At 33.8% G+C, this 24,891-nt stretch overlaps 1 protein-coding gene across 4 annotated transcripts in view; it reads left to right on the top strand.

Moving 5' to 3' along the window:
* Positions 1 to 24,891, top strand: part of TTC6 (tetratricopeptide repeat domain 6) — a 309,674-nt gene that overhangs the window by 162,393 nt on the left and 122,390 nt on the right. For all 4 annotated transcript variants that reach the window (XM_031952943.1, XM_031952946.1, XM_031952945.1 and 1 more), the window contains 4 exons: positions 1,986 to 2,122; positions 8,143 to 8,312; positions 20,522 to 20,642; positions 22,839 to 22,989. In XM_031952943.1, coding sequence (XP_031808803.1) covers positions 1,986 to 2,122; positions 8,143 to 8,312; positions 20,522 to 20,642; positions 22,839 to 22,989 — 579 coding nt within the window. The remainder of the gene's footprint in view (positions 1 to 1,985; positions 2,123 to 8,142; positions 8,313 to 20,521; positions 20,643 to 22,838; positions 22,990 to 24,891) is intronic.

Raw genomic sequence — 24,891 nt, forward strand, 5'->3', positions numbered from 1 at the left:
ATCTTGGTAGAGGAGTATGGAGGCAAGATAGCCACCAGCAGGATGGTCAAAGCTAGAATGTCTCATTTCCAGTCCTCTCAGCCCTTATATACCTTCAGTACAATTACATCATTACAGCATACTGAATATGTGTGAACTAGAGAACCATTACATCACCATACTAAGTACCTCAGTACTTAGTGTGAACTAGAGAGCCACCTTCTCATCAATTCCACTGAATTAACACCTTGTTGTAAGTATAAGTTTCAAGTATAAGTATAACACTCCACAGTTCTGGCCCTCTACACAAAGGGCCAAAAGTAGTCTTCTGACTTAATTCTATGGGCCAAATAAAAGGGGATAATTTACCTATGATTCATTTGTTCCAAGCCAACTAATTTATCCTAGGCTCAACCCCATTAACTTAGAACCTACCAGGAGATGTCTTTTGGGAGTTCAACAATTGCCAATATATATATATCCACGTTCTTTGTGAACAATAGAAAGCTCAAAAAGTTCAACCTTGATCAGCCTCACCCTACCAACTAATTTAACTAGGAAATTAGTAAAAGAGTCCATAGATCAGAGTAATTAGTATAAACATGGGTATAATTCCCCTCACCCCACCCTGAGACTTCTCAGTGAATCAATCAGTTAGAAGTGTAAACTAGGACTGAACAATTCTTGAATCAGTATGAAAGGAGCACGAGGAGTTGGAGGAAATATTTTGTACCCACTACTTTAGACTTGAACCCATTATTCTTTCCTGTTGTTCAGTCATTCTAATAGTGTTTGACTCCTTGAAGTTTCTTGGCAAAAATACTGGAATAGTTTGCCATTTCCTTCTCTGGCTCATTTTACTGATGAGGAACTGAGCCAAACAGGATCAACTGATTTGCCTACAGTCACTCACATAGCTAGTGAGTAAATATATGAGGCCAAATAGCTATTAACCTTAGATCTTCCTGACTTCAGGCCTAGCTCTATCCATTGCACCACCTAGTTGAGAAATTAAAGATCATGATGCTATGTGATTGATATGTCATTAAATACTTAAGGTTGTTTAAGCTAAATGCTTTATTTAAGCTACATTTTGATTGTCCAAGTGTACTTTCCAGTACACTTACCATGTTACGACTTTTCTCCTCTTTTTGGCAAATTCTTATTAGGTATTTGAAGTTACTTTATTGAGGAGGGTGACAGGCAGTGTTTATGCACCCTATTGCCTATTTCAATTAAGCTCTCTATTCTTAATTTACTACTAAATCCTCCTTCATGTCATGTCTTTTAGGTCAGCAGGTAAGAGTTATTCTAGAGAGATCAGTTTCAGTAGAGTGAAAGGGAGGAGAGAAATGAGATAATAGTCTGATGGTATGGTCAAGTGAAGAGATTAGGAAGACCTGGGCAAGTTTTGAGGCAGCAGAAAAGGATGTAGATAAAGAAACATTAAAGATTAGAGAAGGGGATAATTTGCCCCTTGAAATAGGGGCAAACTACTGGAGAAGATCGGATGAGTTGAGATTAAGGGCACCCATTGTGAGAATAGCCAAAGACAATGCCTTTTCAGAGACTGGAACAAAGGAAGAGAGAATTAGGCAATGAGCTAAGAGGATATGAAAGCCAAAAATTAATGGCTTCTGTTTTACAGCTACAATAAGAGGTGAAGGGCTCTGCTATTATAATTACAAATTAATTTTCCCCATCTAAAAATCCTTTCTTTTCTAGAATTCCCCCCAAAGAATAGTGTTTTTACAGATTCGATATTGAAATTTGAACAGGATGTTTGAGATTTCATAGCCCATATGCTTTAAATGCTGCCAAAATATTTATTTATTTAGATATAACTTAATAAATAAGTCTGAGGGAAAATATTTTTAAATGATTTTTGCTTTAAAAAATTTTCTCAAAAAATTCTCAAAAAGAGAATTATTTTAAAATATCTTTTATTTTTAAAGGGGGGTCATTCATGTGTGTTTTATGTCCTTTCTTCTTCCTTTTCCACATAGTGTATTTATTTTAATCCTGAAAGAACAGATGCTTTATTAAAACGTGGCCTATATAATTTTGAAAGTTCCAATTGGGCTGCAGCTATTCAAGATTTTTCCACTTTGTTGAAATTTGACTACAAAAATGTTCATGCAAGGTAAAAGCTAATGTAATAGTTTTCTAGACTAAGAAACTAAACATAACAGTCATAATTATACAGTAGTTTTTTTAGTGATTGCCATATAACACCACCAAAATGAGTAGTTTTAAAACAAGGGACATAACATATAAATATGACATTTCTTCCTCTTTGAAGAATTACAGTGAAAATTTTGATGAATAAAGAAAAAGCATAAAAATAAAAAGTTGATTGTGACCAAATTGCTCAGATGGTTAAATCATACAGCTAATGAAATCAAGATTACACAGTCAGTTGTCCTTAGGTAGATTAGTTGTCTCACTCAGTTAACCTTAGAATATTTTACTAATACTAAATCTAGCGCTCTTGAAAATTTGTTGAGTGACAATGAGAATTAAGTCAAATGAAAAGCAAACAGAGAGAGCAGTAAAATTCTGTCACCATTACTAAAAAAACAAAACAACAAAAGATAAGATAAAAAATTCTTATCCTAGTAATAACATCTTTCCTGTCCAAAGGACATTATTTATGAATCAGTACAAACTTGCTTGTAACTTATTACAGGAGTTCATATGGGTTCATAACTGGCAAAATAGAAGTTTTTTTTCAAATCTCTCTTGACCCCCAACCTTTTCTTTAAAAAAAGATTATGTATATAGAATATCTAAATCTGAATAATCTATAAGATAAAACAGAAATATCACACAATATAAAAATCTCTTGAAACAATTTAAATACATGGCAGTTCCCACTCAACATCCCAACCCCCCTATCTATTCAAAAAACACTTGAGTGGAGTAGGTTTAAGCAATATCTACAGTTTGTATTTCAAGTTTTGATTATTGGACTCCTCACCTACCAAGGTAGGGACTCAATCTGACTATCACCCTGTCCCATAAGATACAGAAGATAATGATTTTACCCAGACACAGAAAGAAAAGGGAGAAGAATTAGAAATAAGGATAGAAAATCAAAGCAGTGAAGAGTGTAGCCCATAATCACAGGCTAGAAAAGAAAGAACTTCTCATAGGAAAGAAGACTTATAAACCCTTCTAGTGTCAGAAGGAAACAGACAGACAAAGAGACAAACAGAAAAGAGACTGAGATAGAAATGACAAGAATAGGACAAAGAGCGTTCAGGAGATTTAGAACTATGGGAACATTCCCAAGACAGTGACTCAGAGTCAGACAAAAAGGAGATTTTACTGATTCGTATATTTAGAATTTCACGAAAGTAAAAAAAAAAAAAAAAAAATCAAGTGAATAAGGATTGAAGAAAACACAGACACAGCTGAGCCTGTATGCTGTGAAGTAAGGGATTGAAGTTAACTTTTCTGAGATCAGTTTCTTCAGCACTTCATTGTTCTTTTAGCCCTTTCTTATAAAGGAAGTCCTTGGCAAGGAATGGGTGCAGAAAAGGGTGGTGAGAACAATAACTAAAAAGTCAAGCATGATAGGAGAAGTTGTGGAAACAAGAAGTGGAAACGAGGCCACCCACATAAGGATAAAGACCAATCTAACTAGCTCTACTAATCAACCCACACACTAGAAGCATGCTAGTAATGTCCATTAGGTTTTCTCAGAAAAGATATTGGAATGTTTTGCCAGTTTCTTTTCCAGTGGATTAAGGCTTTTGTAGGTTAAGTGATTTGCCCAGGGTCACACAGCTAATTAGTATCTAAGGCCATATTTTAACTCAGGTCATTCTGATTTCAGACCCAGCACTGTATCACTGTATCCACTGAATCACCTAGCTACCTTCTATGCTAGAAGCATACACACCCTTGATTAAAAAGTGTTAAAGAAATAAAACAACAGAAATTCATAGAGGAGTTAAAATATGAAGAGAAGCCAAAGCATTATGAAAACTTTACATTTTACATTTGAATAGAGAAACTACCTGATCAAACTACCTGATCAAAAAAAGAAAAATTGTGTGGATTCTGCAGAGATAATGTATCAGAAAAACAAGAGCAATGTGAAGATTATTCAAAGGAAATATCAAATTGAAAGAAGAAAATATGAACTTTCAATAAAAGTTTTCAATGCAGAATAAGAAAAAAAATAATATGGAATTTGGATTTAAATTATTAAGAAATTATTTTAAAATAGGATCTGTCTCTGTTGAGATTAACTATAGTTTTTCATTGACTTCTTGAGTACAAATGAAGTAAAGAAATACTAACGCATTATGTGAAAACTGTCTCCAAAATGTTTACAGAAGCATTTTTTGCAATAATAAAGAATTGGAAACAAAACAGATTTCCATGATTGGTAAATGGCTAAAGAAATTATTTATGGATATTATGGAATATTAGTGTGCTGTAAAAATATATGTGGTAAATGCAGAAAAATATGGAAAGATGTACTTGAACTGATGGAGAATAACATAAGAAGATCCAAGAAAATGATATAATTACATATATGTTATGTATAAAGTTATATAACTATAATATATATATATATATAACAATATAAATGGAAAGAATGTACACACACACACACACACACATATAAAAATTTAGAAATCTGAATAGAATTTTAGGAAGGTTTGAAGTGATAGCTCTCTAGTGAATAATGAATAAGAAGAGAAAAGTATATAGAATAGAAGAAGAGAAAAAAATAGAAAGGATTAAAAATCAATTTCTTAGTTGAATAGATAAGCAATTTAATTCTAAAGAATTGGTGGATCAGAGAGGAAATCATAGACATGATAATTTCATTTTTAAAAATGGCAATGAATAACATAAAGCCTTCTGTTGGAGTGTAAGCAATTCTTAGAGAAAAGTAATATCTCTAAACACATTACTAAAAGAGCACAAATCAATTAGGCAAGCAACTAAATCATAGAAATGCTACAAAGTCTTATACCCAATAAAATAAAAAAAATTGCCAATTTTAGAAATCAAAGAAAATGTAATCAAAATTGAAAATAATAGAGAAAAAAATTGAACTGAAAAAAGTCATCAAATAAATAAACTGCTAGCTAATTGATAGAAAGGTTTGTCAGATTCTAAATATCAAAAATAAAAATAATTCACACCAAACTAAATTAAAAGTACTTTCTTAAGTTTGTGAGACTGGCAAAGATACTAAAAAAGAAAAATGCAAATTGCTGGAGAAGCTGTCAGAAGATAAGCATGCTAATATACTGTTGGTAGTCCTGGAAATTTGTCCAACCAGTTAGGACAATAATTTGGAACTACATTCAAAAAGTACTCAGCAATGCTTCTATTAGTCTTTCTCCCAAAATTATCAGAGAAAGAGGAGAAAAAAGCATATTTATAAAGACATTTGTAGCAGGACTTTTTGTTGTATCAAAGAGCTGAAAACAAAGTAGGCATTCATTCACTGAGTAATGACTGTACAAGTTATAGTATATAAAGGTAATGAAATGTTTGTTCAATAAGAAATATTGAAAGGGATAAATACAGAAAAACATGAAAAGATTTGCATGAATGGATACAAGGTAAAGTAAACATACACAGTGAAACAATAACACTTACAATGTAAAGAAAAACAACTTTGAAAGGCTTAAGAATTATGACCAACATAATGACCAATTATGATTCCAGAAGATTGATATTGAATCATGGTTTCTTAATTTTATTATAGTCTAGATGTGCATAATGGGATTCATTTTCAGCTGTAGTTGATGTCTCTTCCAATTTATTTCACATGATTATCCTTATTTGTGACAAGGATTTTTTTCTTTTCCTTTTTGAAGGACAGAGTCAGAGGTAATGGAGGTATTAGTGATACTTTAAAAAGATGGGGAAAAGAAGAAAAAGGCACTAATGAATCATGAAAATATGCATGAGAGCAGAAAGAAATTTAGAAAAGGACATAGACAAGCAGAGTACTGTTGAAAACACTATAATCTGAAATATAAAAAAAAAACCCTGTACATAGTGAAAAAATATATAAAGCAAATAACAGAATATTCAGTTTCATATATATTTTAAGGTCAGGCATTAGTTCTACTCTTCATATTAATTAATGTAAGCACAAAAGATCCAAACAGCTCAAAAAATGTCATCACAAAGTGAATGAATGGATCAATTGGCATAATTAGATTTTAACACATAAATACAATTTCTTTATGCCCTGATTCCTTTACCCAATGAGAATTCTAATTACTAAGTAATACATTTTTTAAAAAAATTTTCTCAACTTTATAATTTATAAATAAGCCTTTAATTAGTCTAGAGGATTATAGGGCTATGGACATTTGAGGATAGATAGATAATACTATAGGATGTCAAGTGGGACAGTGGATAGAGTGGTAGGCCTGGCATTAGGGAAGATTCATTGTCCTTAGTTCAAATCTGGCCTTATATACTAGCTATTTGACCTGGGGCAAATCACTTCACTCTGTTTACATCAGTTTCCTCAACTATAAAATGACCTGGAGAAAGAAATAGCAAACCATTCCAGGATCTTTGCCAAGAAAATCCAAATAGGGTGCTGAGGAGTTGGCTATAATAGAAAGTAAAAAGATAGCAAAAGTTCACACTATAAATAAAATAACATTTGGTTGTCTTAATAAAATCAGACATGTCCCTGAACCTATATATAAAAATCCCCATCAATTAGGGAGTTGAGCTCATTTCTTGAATTGTGAAACCAGATTCTTTTGCCTATACCAGAAGGTAGCAATGGAGAGAGAAAGAGGAATAAAGGAAAGGAATGGAAGAAGGGAAGAGTGAATTTGAGGGGGTTACACTCCTCCACTGCCTCTGATCATGTCATTGAAGAGACTACATCCAATCATCAACAATATATCTAGTCATTAGAAAGGAGATATAAATAGGGGACAAATGGATGTGGATAGATGATTGCCCAAAGAAGGAAGCTATTTCAAAGAGCACCATTGAGTGGTTCATTCAGAAGAGGGCAGAATGATTATAAAAGAAGGAATTTCTAATACCAAGCAGAGTGAATTATCCCTTTGCCACAATGTTACCTACATATGTACCTCATTACATTGTACTTTTAAGTTTGAGCCCACTCTTCCTATGATGCATTTGGGGAGGATATATCCCAGGATTTTGGAGCACATATTTTATACCAACTGTACAGCATGATATAGTAGAGACAGAGAGCTAGCCTCAAATTCATGAAAACCTGGATTCATATTTCACCTCTGAAACATATTGGCTATCTTAACTTTAAGCTTTTAGTACTCTAGGTCCTTAATGCAGCCAAAACCAGATTTAAAAAGTGTTTAACAAAAGAAATAAATATAACATACAATATAAATAATTTGCCACTGACCAAACAAAACATTCCATTTTTTTGGTTCTAGTATTTTCTCCAGTTATCTTCCATCCCTGGGATATTTCTCTATCTACTAATTTACATGGTTTCCTTTAAATTTTAATTAAAATTCAATATTTTACAAGAAGTTTCCCTCAACTCTTATTAATTCTAATGCCGTTCCCTCTTATTTACTTCCTACTTATCCTGTAAACAGCTTGTCTATACATATGTGTGTGTTTGTTTTTTTCCCCTTTAAATTGTGAGCTCTTGAAGGGCAACAACTATCTTTTGACTCTTTTTTTTTAATCCCCATAATTTAGGCACAGTGCCTGACCTATAAAAAGTGTTTAATCAATGTTTATTGACTGATTTTCCATTCTAGGAAAAGACCTTTCTCTTACCCTTCCATTTCAATCCTCCATTCCCCTCCTTTCATAAATAGAGACAGATGTGTATATGTGTCTGTCTTTGTATAGGAGAAAGTGAGCAGGTGTGGATTATCAGTGCAGAATATTGTATACCTAATCACAAATAATCACTGTGTTGGTTTTGCTTAACTGGTTTTATGGCTGGGAGGATGAGTTTGGGGAATAGTAAATCCAGAAATAATTGCAATGTGAAAACAAAAGATAACAAAATTTTTAAAAGATCACGAGAAAAATTCAGGAACAACAACAAAATTCTACATGCAAAAGTAATCATAATCTTGTGAAAAGGAGATTATGTACATAAATACGTATGTTTATTAAAATAAAACTTTTATTCCACAATTCTAGGACATTTCGTGGCAGAGCTTTTTTTAAAAAAGGCCAGTATAGAGAAGCAACTGAAGATCTTTCGGCTGCAATTCATTTAGATCCTAATAATTGGTTAGCATTCTATTATAGAGCCTGCATATTGAGAAAGAGTAACCAAAATCGATCTCTTCAGGATTTCAGCGTGTCAGGTACTATTTCATCACTTTTACTTGCATAGTAAATATGAAATTTATTTGAGAAAAATAAAATAAATTTTTCTTGTTGTTGTTTAACTCTTTATTTTCATTTAGGGACACACTAACTTAAAATGGTCCAGACAATTCATTTCAGCATAATTCCATTTTTAAAAAATTCCTATTGTTCTAAAAGTTGAAGGCACAAACTTTAAACTATGTGGTATTGTGAATTATTTTGCAATTTTCTGTCTTCAGTAAGTCAGTTAGATGGTTATTCACAAAATAATTTTCTGTATTGCACAGCCTAGATATTTGCAGTTGCTATCTACAGCAACTATAACAAACAATAAAGAGAGCTCAGCTCAAGTGTATCAGAAATGATTTATTTAATTTGGGATCTAGTCCACCCCTTTCCAAGGGGATTGTGATTTCTACTTTTATTGGAAGAAAGAGGATTCTTGTGGATAAGCCCTTGCTTCTACCTGAAAGTAGGTGAGAGATATTAGGCTAAAATGATCTCTCCTCCACACTTCAAATATTAGAGTTTAGGAGTATAATATTTTAGGTCAGGATATTAATATCACTTTCCATGATCACTCTCAAAGAGCAGCTTAGTTCCCTTCAGCTAAGGGACAACCATCTCATTAATAGCTAGTTCACATTTTTTGTAATGTTGGGGCTAGCTCTCTGGAGGATCTCAGGACCAGCCTTGATCTTAGTGGAGGAGAGCAGGAGGCAGGAGAGCCACCAGGAGCATGGTCAATGATGCGATGTCTCTATTTCCAGTCCTATCAGTCCTTAAATACCTCAGTATGATTACAGCATTACAGCACACTAAGTATGTGTGAACTAGAGAACCATTACATCACCATACTAAATATTAAATATATGAGAACTAGAGAACCCCATATCTCACTACTCACACTGAGTTAACACCCTCTTGTAAAGTATCCTTGTTTCAAGTATACTTTTCCAGAGTTCTGGCCCTCTACAATCTTTATCAAAGTAACAATTTAAACAACAAATAAATAAATACTGGGGAAGTTATACAGATTAAAATACATAAGAATATATAAGACCTCAGCTCAAACTGAAAGAGAAAATAGTCTCATTGAGTGAAATTTCATCTGTTCTTGAGTAGTCTTTAAAATTATAAGCACTGAAATTCAAGGAAAGTATTAGGTCTGGTTTCCCACATATTTGCTGTCCTAGGAGCTCCCATTAGCCATCTTAAAATGTATTCCATTCTCCTTTATGCAGGTATACAGTGTCCCGAATGAATGTGCTCTCAACCAATCAGAAGGTTAATCCCCTTACACCAAGGTGGGGAACCTTTTTTCTGCTAGGGGCCATTTGGGGGCCAAACAAGATTATCAATTTATAGAACTCAAGCAGGTAGGAACTTGTATAAAGCTAGAGTTAAAATTCATCACCATCTGCAGTTGATTATGCAAATGATTTAATAGGCCTTTTACAGCCAGCTGCCTTACACAAATCAGGATTGTCCTTCATGGCCCTGCCCAGACTAAGTGCAAATACATATTATATTAGTAAGTTAAAAAACAATACCTTCTATCCCATGTAAACCAAAGAATGATTATGAAATGGGTCTTCCTTAATGCAAATTTACTTCAATGCAACCTTTGTTCTAAAGCCCAGTGACATGGGACTTTCTGAAGGTATTAATGAAGAGACATTTCTTGCCTACCTAAGGGGAAGAAAAGGGTAGACAAAGATGAAGAGCTTTAGTTCTCATCCAATCCTCTTTTGAAAGACTCATCATTCAGATGCTCTTGGCTTCTGGCTTTCAGAGAAAAAAATGGAAGACACCAATCTCATGTCCATTAGTGAAGAAAAAGACTCTGGGAATACATGAGAGGAATCAGCATTCTCCCATCATGTCTCTATATCCACCTTGCTACTTTAAATCTAGTCTTTGGGAAATTTTCCCCTCAAGTGAGATCTAGGACCTTCTCTCTTGCATGAACTGAGTTACCTAAGTTCCAATGGGAGAGCTGCTTTATTCTGCATTACTTGTCATATATTATGTGTGTATTTTCTCTGACTTCTGTTTACTACAATTTTGATAAATTATTTTCTTTACTATTCTTTGTGTGTTAATTGTGGAACTGGTATTAGGTGGGAAAGGAGTCAAGTCTTGGATATAGAGCTTCTCCCCTTTTCCCAAAATGACAAAGTGATCAGAAATTAGATGAAACTTTATCATATTCCCTAGATCAACAATATTTAGGGGGAGGAAATAGAAAAGTAAATAACTCAAAATTAAATTTGAAACTATTATAGAACCAAAGGCTCATTTTTGGTAAAGAAAAACTAGAAATTCAATTCAAATTTCATAATGGAAGAAATTTTTGATTGGAAAAAAATCTCAGATTTCATCCATAGGATCATTTTAGAAATACATTTAGATCTAGAAAAGACTTAAAAGATTATCTAGCTAACTCCCTCACTTTTTACAGATAAGGATATTGAAACTTGAAGTTGAAGGGACTGACTAAGTCACAGCAAGCAAATAAAATCTAGAATTTGAATCTAGGGACTTTGACTCTAAGTAGGACATCCCCCCCCCAAAAAAAAAGTGTATTTGAAAAACGGGGAATCCCAAAATTTTAGTGTAGTTTTAAAGGTTTTTGTTTTTGTCTTAAGTAACTTTAAGCACCTATTATAGTCAAAGAACTATATTTGACAACAATAATAATTTAATTCAGCAAATTCAGTAATTTATTAACTATCTTAGTAGTTGTTTAGTCATTTTCCAGTAGCATCTGACTCTTTGTGACCCCACTTAGGGTCTTCTTGGCAAAGGTACTGGAGTAGTTTGCCATTTTCTTCTCTAACTTACTTCATAGATGAGTCAACTGGGGCAAACAGGATTAAGTAACCTGTTAGTAAATGTCTAAGGCCAGATTTGAACTCAGGATTTTCTGATTCCAGACACAGTATTCAATCCACTATGTTATTTAGTTGTCTTAAGTATTTACCATGTACGAGTTACTATGCTGGGTCTGGGGATAGAAAGATGAGACATAATTCTTGTGATGGCATAAATCTAATGAAGAGATGTCCAAGGATAAATAAATATAGCATATAAAGCTCATTTCACAAATGAGGAAAAATTCAACCGAAGTGATTGCTAAGTCTGGGGAATAACACCACTAATAATCCACATTTATGTAGCACTTCAAGATTTGGAAAGTATACATTCCTTATTCTGCTGTAGTGGACTTTTTATGCTGCCCACTTTTCTGCCACTGAGGGTTATACTGAAATACTTTCTGCTGTGAGCTACTACTGGGGCATAACCCAAAATCCATTCATTCTTGTGCCATTTGGGCTGCCCACTTTGCCAGGGCCTACTGATGCCTTCTGTGTGTAGTTGGTTGTTTGTATCTCTCCCATAAGACTGTGCCTTTCTTGAGAGCATTGGCTGTTTGGAGTGGAGGGATTCCTTAAAAGATGTTTGCTGATTTGTCTAGGTAGAGCCTGAGTATAATATCCTATCTCTTGAAGCCTATACACTGCCACAGGCACTGTTTCTGTTCTATCCATCCTCATCCCTTGATAAGTCCAGAAAGAATACAAACTTTGGCTGCTGGAGTCTGAACACAGTCCCCAGTATGTGTGCTCCAGTCAACATATACCTAACAAGCAGTCACAATTTTTTCCAGGGAAGAAAAAGATATTGAAGGCCTGGGCTAGGGCTTTTTGTCATATTATTGTGTAGCAATAATTCTTTTGTTGTTATTACATTACTATTGTGATTTTTGCTCTCTTCATTTCTTATTTGAGTGAGTTTATTTTCTTCTCTGTACTTTGATCATATAAAGCTAAATGTCGATTTTATTTTACTAGTTTATAGAACCAACTTTGGAGGGTTTTGTTTTCTTTATTAATTTAGTCTTTTGCTTATTGTCATATCCAGTTCTCTAATTTCAAGTTATTCTTTTTTATACTTATTTTGGGTTTATTGATTTTCTGATTTTTAGACCTTTTATATTGTTAAGTAATCCTCATTTTTCCTATTTTTATCTGGCTTTAGAGACATGCTTTTTCCTCTTAAGAATTATTCTGTATCACCGAAATTTTGTTATGTTTTCTCATTCGCTTCCACATAGTTATTGTTTCCATGATTTTCTCTTTGACCAAAACATTATTCAAGATGCCATTATTTAGATATATATTTTTTGCTTGTATTTGTGGTAATTATTTTTATTAAGTTAACATTTGCAAATTATGTATTTAGCATTTCTCCTTTTTCAAAATTTGTCTCCAAATGGTCCATTTCCCCCACACACACACATACATACACACACATTCTTTAAGGTTCCCATTCAGAACATATTTCTAAAAATTATTGCATTATTATCTATGTCTTTTTTGCAATTCACTTAAATTTTCCTTTGTTAATTGGAGTGTTATACTATTTCGTGTGTATACGAAATAACTTTATTGGGCTCATTCTTATGATTGCTTCAAGCATAAATTATGTTGTATTAATAGGGGTCAATCTATGTCTCATGTTGTGAAGTCTGTTCCTATCACCTTCTTTGGCTATGTTTATATCTATTCCTAAAGTCATGCTATTCTCTCCTGTTCTATGTCCCCCTGTCAAGATAGGTGCTGGAAGTCCTTAGGAATTCATACGTACTCTTTTCTGAAATGATATATTGTTTATAGAGCTACAATAAAAGTGGTCTCCTAATATTCAAATCCTTCACTTCTTCTCCTATAAAACCCATTATATAATGTTGCTGTCTCATAATGTAGATATATACCTCCTCTCCTATAAGAATTTTTTTGGTCTCCTTTTCCTTTATACTTCCTGAGTACCCTTCCCATACTAATGTCCCCCTACATGTGAAGTTTTCTGGAGGCAGCCTTAGTCTCAGTTGAAATAAATAATTACTCCAAAGTGCAGCCAGCTGGTAAAAATGCAAACGTTTATTTCTCCTTCCAAATTAGCCCAGTTAGTTGAGGCCTATCTCTCTGCCTGGCTCCAAGAGATCTTGCAGCTTTGTCTTTGGCTTCTGCCTCTGCTTTCTTCAGCTTCCAGTCAGCACCAAGTTGGAAGATGCAATGAATCTCTCTTGCCTTGAAGATGGGGCTGGTAGGCTTTCTTCCAGTCTCTGCCTCTGACCCCGTCGATGTTCCGGAGAAATTCTCTATCTAAAATCAAATCAACTCCAATGGCTTAACACTCTGTAAAGATTCCAACACCTATGTACTCATTATTTTAACACTAAGTCTCTTTATCGGAACCTGCCTAACCCTTTTTAGTAACCACTGATTCATAGCCTGAATAGGACTAGAAATCAATACACTAGCTATTATCCTATAATAACTGCCCCAAATAACCCACGAGCCACCGAAGCAGCCAGAAAGTATTTCCTTACACAGGCTACCACCTCCATAATAATAATATTTGCCATCATCTACAACGCATGATCAACGAACCAATGAGCCCTGTTTCAACTCGCCGACCATTGAGCCTCCCTTTCAATAACTTTAGCTCTGGCTATCAAATTAGGCCTTGCTCCCTTCCACTTCTGAGTGCCAGAAGTAACACAAAGAATCCCACTCCTAACCGGAATAATTCTTCTAACATGACAAAAAATTGCCCCCACAGCTATCCTTTTCCAAATTGCCCCCTGCCTAAATATAAAAGTTCTGATTACTCTCACAATCTTGTCTGCCCTCGTAGGTGGCTGAGGAGGTCTCAACCAAACCCACCTACAAAAGATTCTAGCCTACTCATCCATTACCAACATAGGCTGAATGGCAATTATCGTACAAATTTGCCCCACTCTAACTATCCTAAACCTTACTATTTATGTCATAGCCACTCTAACCACATTTCTAACTCTCAACCTATCAAATACCACCAAAATCAAATTCCCTATGAAATAAGTCAGCCCCAACAACCATTATCATCCTCCTCACACTCCTATCCCTAGGAAGCCTAACACTTCTCACCGGCTTTATACCCAAATGACTGATCTTACAAGAACTAATTGCCAATGGCAATATCATAATAGCCACAACAATAGCTCTTTCAGCTCTACTAAACCTATTTTTCTACATACAAATCATTTATGCATCCAGCCTTACAATATTCCCATCTACCAACAACTCCAAAATACAATGATATAGTAACTCAATACAAACTACCACACTAATTCCAACAGCTACAGTTATCTCAGCCCTGCTACTTCCCCTAACCCCCCTATTCATCACACTCTCATAATTAAGAACTACAAGACTTTACCTTGCATCACTCGAATGCAAATCTAACACTTTAATTAAGCTAAGTTCTCCAAACAAGCCCCAGCAGCACTTAAGCTACTTCTTGGAATGTGCAATTCAACTTAATATATACTTCAGAGCCCATTTAAAGGCTTAGGTTCAAACTAGACCAAAGGCCTTCAAAGCCTTAAGCAGGTGTTAAATCACCTAGCCTTTGTAGACATCCAGAGACTCCCCGTCCCTCGGCAGTCTCAATAAACTGCCTTTACCTCTAAATTGGAGGGTATTTATCCCCCTAATTCTTAATTAAGAGCTAAGCGCCTCAACATTTGGCTTCAGTTTACAACGCTGGTAAAAAGAGATATCTAGTCTCTGTCTTTGAATTTACAATTCAATGCTTATCCTCAGCCATTTTACCTATGTTCATTACTCTATGACTTTTCTCTACAAATCATAAAGACATCAGAACTCTTTATCTACTATTCGGTGCCTGAGCAGGCATAATTGGTACAGCTCTAAGTCTCCTTATCGGAGCAGAACTTGGCCAACCTGGCACTCTGATCTGTGATGATCAAATTTATAATATTATCGTCACAGCCCATGCCTTCATAATAATTTTCTTTATAGTAATACCTATTATGATTGGGAGCTTCAGTAACTGATTAGTCCCATTAATAATTGGAGCCCCTGATATAGCATTCCCCCAAATAAATAATATGAGTTTCTGACTGCTACCGTCATCATTCCTTCTCCTTTTGGCATCTTCAACAGTTGAGGCAGGTGCTGGGACGGGATGAACAGTTTACCTTCCTTTAGCAGGTAATCTCCCCCACGCAGGAGCATCTGTACATCTAGCTATTTTCTCACTTCACCTGGCAGGGATCTCATCTATCTTGGGGACTATAAACTTTATCACAACAATTATCAACATAAAACCCCCTGCAATATCCCAATATCAAACACCATTGTTTGTCTGATCCATAATAATCACAGCAGTGCTACTTCTTCTGTCACTACCCATATTAGCAGCCGGCATCACAATACTCTTAACAGACCATAACCTCAATACAACATTTTTTGACCCTGCTGGTGGAGGCAATCCAATTCTGTACCAACACTTATTCTGATTCTTTGGTCACCCTAAAGTATATATTTTAATTCTACCAGGTTTTGGAATTAATTTCTCATATTGTTACATACTACACAAGTAAAAAAGAACCTATCGGCTACATGGGAATACTGTGAGTAATGATGTCCATTGGTTTCCTAGGCTTCATTGTATGAGCGCACCACATACTTACTGTTGGACTAGATGTGTTGATACACGAGCATATTTCACATCGGCTACAATAATTATTGCAATCCCTACAGGTGTTAAAGTGTTTAGTTGACTGGCTACACTACACGGAGGAAATATTAAATGATCCCCAGCTCTATTATGAGCCCTAGGTTTCATTTTCCTTTTTACAATCTGAGGTTTAACAGGAATCGTTACCCTTCCCATACGGCTTATTCTTCTTTTCCATTACTACTATCTGTGGTGTTTTTCTTCTTTTTAATAACATAAATGATTCTCTCTGCTTGGTTCCAAGAGCTCCGAATGTCTCCAATTCCAAAGGTTTGTCTTTCAGCCTCCAACCAGCATAAAGATGGAAAACGGAATGAATCTCTTATCTCCTTGCTTGGGACTGGGCAGCTTTCTGGAGAGCCTTTCAGACCAGCCTTGGTCTCAGTGGGGGAAGTGCAGGAGCCCAGCCACCACAGTGGTGTGAGATGAAGTGAATCTGGTTGAGTCTCTGAGAGAGGCTTCTCCTGAACTGCCTTGACTGTCTCACTGAAGCTCTATTTATTCTGGGTGTAAAAGGTTGACTCCTCCTCCGAGAGAGTGGGATTATGGGTTTCTGACTGGTGAATCTCCCAAAAGTGTGAACTCCAATGAATACTTAAATACATTAGTGAGCTAGAGGATTTGCTGAGTACCATGCTAAAATTAGGCAACTGACTTATCACTTTGTTAGGATTCACTCTAAGGTGTGAACCAATAAGCATTATATCAATTCCATTGAGTTAACACTAGGATTCTAATATCTCCCTTGAGTTTATCACCTTATTTCAAGTTAAGTTAACACTAGGATTCTAACAACTATCCTGTTCTTTGTATCATCCCATTATGTTCAGAAGTTAAAGGAATTATTGTCTCTTTATGGTTTGTATGTGGATTTGGCAGAAGTGTATTACCTTCTTTTCTTTGTCCAATTTGTGAAACTTACCACTCCTTTACTACTTCCCCCAAAAGATAGGATTTACTTCAAGGGGGAGGATAGGAGGGAAATTTACTTCATAGAGTATTTCAAGTATTCTATGCACTTTGAATTCTTTTAATTCTTTCTGCTTTCCTTAATTTTTTTAACTCTTGGATTCTTTTAGTCATTTGATGTTCCCCATGTACTTTCTTTTAGTATATAGAACAAGCTTTCTCACTTATTTGTGGTTTTTTAAAAAGCTTTTTATTTTCAAAACATATACACAGATAATTTTTCAACATTGATCCCACTTGTTTTTAAAAGCAATCTATTAACAAGGGAGATTTAAGTCAATGCTTTATTGTTTCTGTTTCAGAATTCTGGACTGTTTTGTATCATTTTCTGCATTATATCATTCAGGGTTTGTTTTAATTTAAAATTTGTGCATCATGTCTTCAAGTAGAGTTCATATGATTTTTTTTAATTTTTAATTTTTGCTGCTGAGGCAATTGGGGTTAAGTGACTTGCCCAGGGTCACACAACTAAGAGGTGTTAAATGTCTGAGGCCAAATTTGAAGTCAGGTACTCTTGAGTTCAGGGCTGGTGTTCTATCCACTGTGCCACCTAGCTGCCCCCATATGATTTTTTAAAATAGATTTTTACTGATATCTTTTGATTTTATGTTTTCTAAATGTCTCTGTGTATTTGACCCCATGGTCTCTTTAGAGAGACATACTTTATAATCACAAAGAAAAAACCCTTAAGAAAAAAGTAACAGAAAATTAGCAAAATTTATACCTTGAAAAAAATCTGACAATATATGCAATGCTTCTCACTTTTGGATATCCCCTTTTTGGCAAAGAAATGGAGGGAATTGTCTTCTATATCTTTCTGATAAAGCTGGGTTGTTTATATATATATATATATATATTTGCAGCATTCATTTCAATTGACTTGTGCTCGTTGTTCTTTCCATTGAAAATATAATCTTTGTGTTTATTAGATTCCATGAAAATATTTTTTATGCCTGAACATTATATGTCAACATATTACAAATGAAAATTGCTCAGATCTGTGTGGCTCAGGAGGGTGACTGGTCACCATTTAATAAAAAGCTTGGAGAAATTTCTAGGAGCAAAGCAAAAGTTTATTGTATGTTCTCTTGAGAATCAGGCATCCCTCCCATGGAGCAGACACCTTTTTAGGACAGGAGGAGGAAAGGAGGCACCTTTTTAGGACAGGTTAGATGCTTTTAATAGTCCCGAACGCAAATACCTTTCCCATCACTGACTATCATTCTCATTGGCTGAGGATCTTACATTCTAAACACAGGAACTACCCAAGAAATTGAACTTGACTCGATTTTCTCAACTGTCTTGAAAGATCTAACCTCATCTCGTTCAGATTTATTAGAATCAGAGGGCAAAGTAAGGAAAGAATCCACAAATTACTTCCTGAAAAGAAAAGCAAAAGGAAGAGATCTAGGAATGTCCTAGCTAAAATCCTGAAATCCCACATTAAAGAAAAAATGTTACAAACCATCTAGAAACAAGCAGTCAAGTATCAAGGATCAACCACTACAAGTCAATTGAAATAAATGTTGCAAAATTACCAAAAAAAATTTTTAACAGAAAAAAGGAGATATGAGGAGTTCTAATTTCTTTTCTTCTGAGGCAAGATATTGTCCATACAGGCACAAAACTCTGAAGACATAACCTTCTTGCAACACTAACTATATTTAATTTAGACATATTATGAAGTCATCTTAATATTTATTCCATTCTTGCTTAAGTTTATACAAATAGATCCAATGAGTATTAAAAAGAAAAGTTCTCACCACAGTTTGCAGCGTTAGAGTCATGAGATACCTTTGATGAGGTGTAAATCTGAGCTTCGACAAAGAGGAAAAGAAAGAGAGACCAAGAGACCAAAAAAGAGGGTTGAATCCACCTGACAAAAATTCATGAACCCAAGTTATCTGTGGCAAAGAATAGGAAAGTTTATTCCTTATTTCATTAAGGAAAGGATTCTCTTAGTGGACAAAAGCCCCTAATTCAATCAGGAAGTTTTGTGAAGAGGTTTATTAGATGGTACAGATCCTAGAGCTAGGGACAATTGAAATCTGGCAGAATCTTAGATTTGACATAGAAAATTTTTCAATTTAATGGGAAATAATCAATAATGAGTGCTATCAATGGAGATGGTGACAGTCTCTCAGGATAACAGAATGATAACAGAAGGAAGCTGCTTATCTTTTCCCTAGGGCAGGATCTTTTTTACAGAGGCAAGAATTCAAGAAGACTTTCTACTTGAAGGAGTTTCAAAGAATTCCAGGGGCCCCCTCTTCAGTTTCAGGCTCTCCTCATATGTGTACCTTGGGTACAAATATTTTCTACATGGCTACCTTTGTTATATTGTTTCCCACATGCATATTCCTATTGATGATGTATGTATTTAGGAAATAACAAGCTTAGGATTAATGCAGAGAATATTTTGTTGTGATTTTTATTACTATTCTGTTTTATAAAATGCCTTTACTTTGAACTCAGTATGTCTCTGGCTGGTCAAAGTAAATATACTGGGGAGAGCTTATGAAAAATTACTTAGAGTTACCCAATTCACAGAAAACTTCAAATAAATTTCTCATGGCCCATGGATGAGGAGATGCTGGGTATTACCCTGACTTTAAAATGTTGGGACATGTTCAGCCGTGAACAACAATATTTTTTCATCCGTAAAAAAGGGCATTTAACTCAATGATTATATAAAAGCTAGAAATAATTCATTGATAGCTATATACTTGTCCTAGAGGGCCAGCCTTAGAATCAAGATACCCTGAGCTCAAATCTTGCCCTTGACACATTATTTCTAGCACTGTTGCTAATTTGCATTAGTAGAAGGTATTTCAGTGCTGGGAATTCCTTATAATTGTGAAATTACAGGCTCAGCCCTTTCTCGATATTTCTAGTTGTTACTGTAATTGCCAGAGGCAAGATAGAGATTAGAGAGTTATAATATTTTACTTGAAAGGGAGAGACTTATTGGGACCAAATGGATCCATGTTTTGGTCCCAGGGCTGAACAAGACTATCGTCTCCAAGAATCCAGACACAAATGTTGGATTCAAAGATTCTTTTATAGGGTAACAAGAGTGATGACATAATGGAGGAGGCACTTAGGATGGGGATGACCTAATGGGGGAAGGCACCTAGGATGGGGAGGACATAATGAAGAGAGGTACTGGAGATGGGGAGAGGCTCCCGATATTCTAGTGATATCTAAGATATAAGACCTTTATCCTATCAAACATTCTAATGGTTAAGAGGAAGAATTATAGCCTGAGGCAGAGTAACTGAGGTAGGACAATTAGGGAAACTGGGTCAGGATATTAAAAGGGAACTGTGGTACAACAGTTATCTTTATTTTCTTTCTTGCTAAATAAATTCTTTAAAGTTATTTTGGATAGTATAAATTGGGATGTGTTAAAAGATTATAAAAATGCTTAAAGCAAAATGTCATTCAAATAAGATTATTTAGAATTTTTTTTTTGCTTTTTTTTTTTGAGAGGTAATAGGGGTAAAATGACTTGCCCAGGGTGTCATAGCTAGTACTAATGAAATCAGGTCCTTTTGACTTCAGGGCTATTAACTGCACCATCTAGTTGACCTGATTACTTAGAATTTAAATAAGCAAAATACATGTTTTTCTTTTTCAGTACTCATCAATGATACTATTGACAATCTTCCTGCTTTTCTACATCGTGGCATCTTATATGCAGAAATGAGTCGTTGGGGACTGGCAGTTGCTGATTTTGAAAGTGTACTTGATCTAGACAGGTCTTTTCCCCTTTTTATGTAAAATTAAGTGAAAATGGAATAAATAAGTATGACTGTTTTGTTTTATATTTACCAAAGATAATTAAACACTAGGAAAAGAAAAGAGGCAGTTATAAAATTACTAGATTATGATCATATCTGTAAAAATAAGATACCCTTAACTTTCACATTTTAAATTTAATATATTTTGAAGGTTGCATGGGTTGTAAATGTTATTAAGAAAGATTTTCAGATTATAATATTTTTGAGTTTGACTACAGTTGAAAAATAATTACCATGTTTTATCACAAAATACCCCTTGGTGTTAGTGTCAAAGAAAAAAATACTAGGTTGGATGAACCCCAATTATGTGATGAAACTACTTTGTCATTGTGTTTTAAAGTATCTCTTCTGTTACAGTGAAAAAAGGTTCAGAAAAGAAAAGGGGGAAAGAGGAGGACAGTCTCTATAAAAATTCAGGGATATGCACATTGGAAGTTTTAAAGTTGAGTTAAAATGAAATAGTAAGGAATCAGATTGCAGAAATGCCTAATTTAGTAAAATAAATCATTTCAATTCTTATAAAATATTCATTAGAAAGAAGGATTTTAGAGTGTGTTATAGGTTGTGCTAGTAATGGTATCAGAAGAGTGATTGTGAAGGATAATTAAGATAAATTTTGATTCTGAGGAGTAGAATCTCATGGTTCATTGTCAAGTGCCATCATGATTTTTGTTGAGAGATTCTATAGAGGACAAAAGAAAAAAAAAGCTACAATAATAGTTTTGGGATTCTAGGGTTTACTAACAGAGTTAAAGAGCCCTTTATTTTTAAAATAAAATTTTTGAACTAGGTAATATCTAATACCTGAAATGAAAGTAATAACTCATATTGATAAGGGTAAAAAAGCAAGTTAAAGTCTATTTTAAAAGTTATTTTTAATGCACAGTCTCCAATCCCATAAGTTTTTCTCTTGCCATATGAAAGGAAAGGCATTATGTTTGCAACACAAGACTAAATTAAGTAGTGATGGATAATAATTGAAGCAGTCTTTTTTTTTTAACTCGTAGTATATGTTATATATCCATGTTCTTATACGGTATTTAATTTTTACTATTTTATATTAGTTACAGTTAAAAGAAAATACATATTGATTTCCAAGAAAGCTTTGGAAGTTCATTGTAAGAATAAGATATCTCTACAGAAGCAAAGATTTCCTAGTAATAACACTGATTGGAAATCAATAACAATAAAAGTTCAGAGCTGACTATGAGAATTTGGAATACTTCCAATTTGTCACTATTTTGATACATTTCTTTCCCCATCCCCCACCACCAATTTTTAAATATTTCAATTTAAAGTTTTTAGTTCAAAATTCTATTCCTCCTTTTTTTCCTCTCCCTCACTCAGACAATTAAAAAAATACATATGCAATTATACAAAACATTTCCATATTAGTCATTTTGTACAAGACTCAAATTAAAAAAAAAAGAAAGAAATAGCATGATTTAGTCTGTATTCAAACAATATCAGTTCTTTCTCTGGATAGTATGCTTCATCATTAGTTTCTCTCTCTCTCTCTCTCTCTCTCTCTCTATATATATATATATATATATATATATATATATATATGTATGTATTTTTTTTTTTTGAAAAATGAGACACCTTTATCAGGAATGCTTGTTACAAAAATTTCCTCCTAGTTTTCTGTTTTCTTTATAATGTTAGTTGCATTGGTTTTGTTTGTGTGGAATCTTTATTTTTATGTAATCAAAATTATCTATTTTACATTTTATAATTTTCCTTATATTTTTTATGGTCCTAAATTTTTCCTTTATGTATAAATCTTGACACATTTCTTCTTGTTTCTGTTTCTGATTTCCCATTGGTTTTCTCACATGACAGTAATTTAAGGAAAGGAGGATTTTGAGCTCCTACTAGGGTACATGAACTGTTCTTTTGTGGCAGTTTCTTAACCTTCACATTAAAAATAGCAATTATTAAAATAGAGTCTTAGTGATATTAGAAAGGGCTCTTTCATTCCTTTGACTGAAATAGAATTTTATCATGTTAATGTACTTTTCAAAACTTTAAAACATTTAAAACAATATTTTGTTATTAAATATGAAAAAAATTGCATATAGGATTATGTAGACAAGTTGGCATAACATACCATTAATAATCAAATTGATAAATTTTTGTATTCCTTTTTTTTAGAAGCATAATTTTTGCTTATATAAATATTGGCATCATATACCTGTTGCATATGGACAAGTACTTTGAAGCAATTCAGAAGTTTACAGAGGCTATTCAAGTTGATCCTTTATGTATTCAAAGCTATCTTTGTCGGGCAGAAACTTATCATAAGGTATTAAGAGTTTGGTACTTAAAACAGTTAAAATTTTGTTGAACTACTATGAATTTATTTTTAATATATCAAACTTTTTCCCCTGATGTTATTAAAAAACAACATGATATATTGATCACATTTCCTTTAACTAATCATTACAAATGTTAAAAACTTTTTAGACTATAATTTCTCTTTATGAAGTTATATCTTAATCCCTTCCTAAATCACTTGCTCCTCAAACCTCACCTTTTTGAAATGTCACTTTTTACTCCACAGACTGATTATTCTTTCCCATGTCATCTGTGATCTTTTATTGCTAAATCCGTTGACTTTTTCTCTTTCTAATCTTTCTAGATCTTTCTGCAACACATGATATTACTAACTATTCCTTCTGAATACTATCTTCTCTGTCTAATGTGACATTGTTTTCTCTAGGCTTTCCTAGATACCAAATTATTTCTCCTTGGTCTCTCTCCCTTTCTGCACCTTGAGTCTTTTAGCCCTATTTCAGGTATTGCTTAATATGTTTCATCATAGATTCACTGGATTAGAATTAATTAGAATTAGGCCTTATACTTTATCTTTCTTTGCACTGGTATTAATTTCTCCTGGTCACTCTAATTTTATTTGATGGTATTGAATATCCTCCAGGATTTTTGAAATCATTTATTTCCTCAGAAATTTGGCACAAGAATATCATATTAAATTAATTTCCCTCTTAGTTCAGTGGCTCTCCAGTTGATGACTGTTCTTAGATTTTAATATTTTCCTCCAGGTACCCACTATTCATAATCTTCTTTTTTTATATCAGGACTTAGTTGGGTTTTCTTGTTATTGATGTTTTGGTTGTTTTCTTCAATTATTCCTTCTTTGGGTTAACCTAATTCTTAAATTGTTCTACCCTTCCTCAATTATTTCCCCATTGAATTAGTTATGTATTTCAACTTCTGTATGCACATGAATCTTTTTAATGCTCATTTTTTGTTGCTTTCAAATATGAGCAAAGTTCATCTAAAACAGATACAGACTCTCCTACATTTTTCAGAATTATTGCTTTCAACTTAGAAAAAGTCCTCGGAGGATATCTAACCTAATCTCTTCATTGTGAAGATGAGAAAATAAGGACAAGAAAGAATGACTTGCCCAAGATCACACAAGTAATAAGTGTTATAACAATGTTTTGAATCTAAACCTTAGATTCAAATGGTAGTATACCATATACTATTTACCACAAAGATTCCCAGAACATTTTTTTTCCTGAACTGTAACAGAAAATCATAGACTTAGAGCTAGAATATGTTAGAAATCATCTTATAAAATGGCCCATTGTACAGAGGGGGATATTGAAACTTAGAAAAGTTAAATGATCTACTTGATTATGTGACCTAATTATTAATAGTATCAGTGAACTCTGTTGCTTTTTAGGAGATTGTTTTCATTCCAAGAAAAGTCATGTCATAATATCAGGGATAGCAATACTAAACACCTACTTTTACCATCTTGAGGGCTATTGGAAAGCTATTAAGAAATCATTTTGCCAGATGGTAGGTGAAGTGATAAATAGAAACCTAATCCTATAAAGAAATTATGAAATGCCATGCTATATGGAAAGTACTTTGCTAGGTATTGGGGAATATAATGACAAAAAAAAGAAATAATCCCTACCCTAAAGGAATTTACATTGGGTATACAACTTGTACACAGATAAATAAATAAAAGGCAATTTGAGGCTAAAGAGAGCACAATTTGGAAAGGATTGGTTAGAATATAATGCCTTTAATATTGTTGTTCAGTCATTTCTTTTTTTTAATTTATTTTTTTTTTATTATAGCCTTTTATTTACAAGTTATATGTATGGGTAACTTTACAGCATTGACAATTTGTTCCAATTTTTCCCCTCCTTCCCCCCATCCCCTGGCC

The sequence above is a fragment of the Sarcophilus harrisii genome, chromosome 2 (assembly GCF_902635505.1).
Source record: "Sarcophilus harrisii chromosome 2, mSarHar1.11, whole genome shotgun sequence".
NCBI classification, from domain to species: Eukaryota; Metazoa; Chordata; class Mammalia; order Dasyuromorphia; family Dasyuridae; genus Sarcophilus; species Sarcophilus harrisii.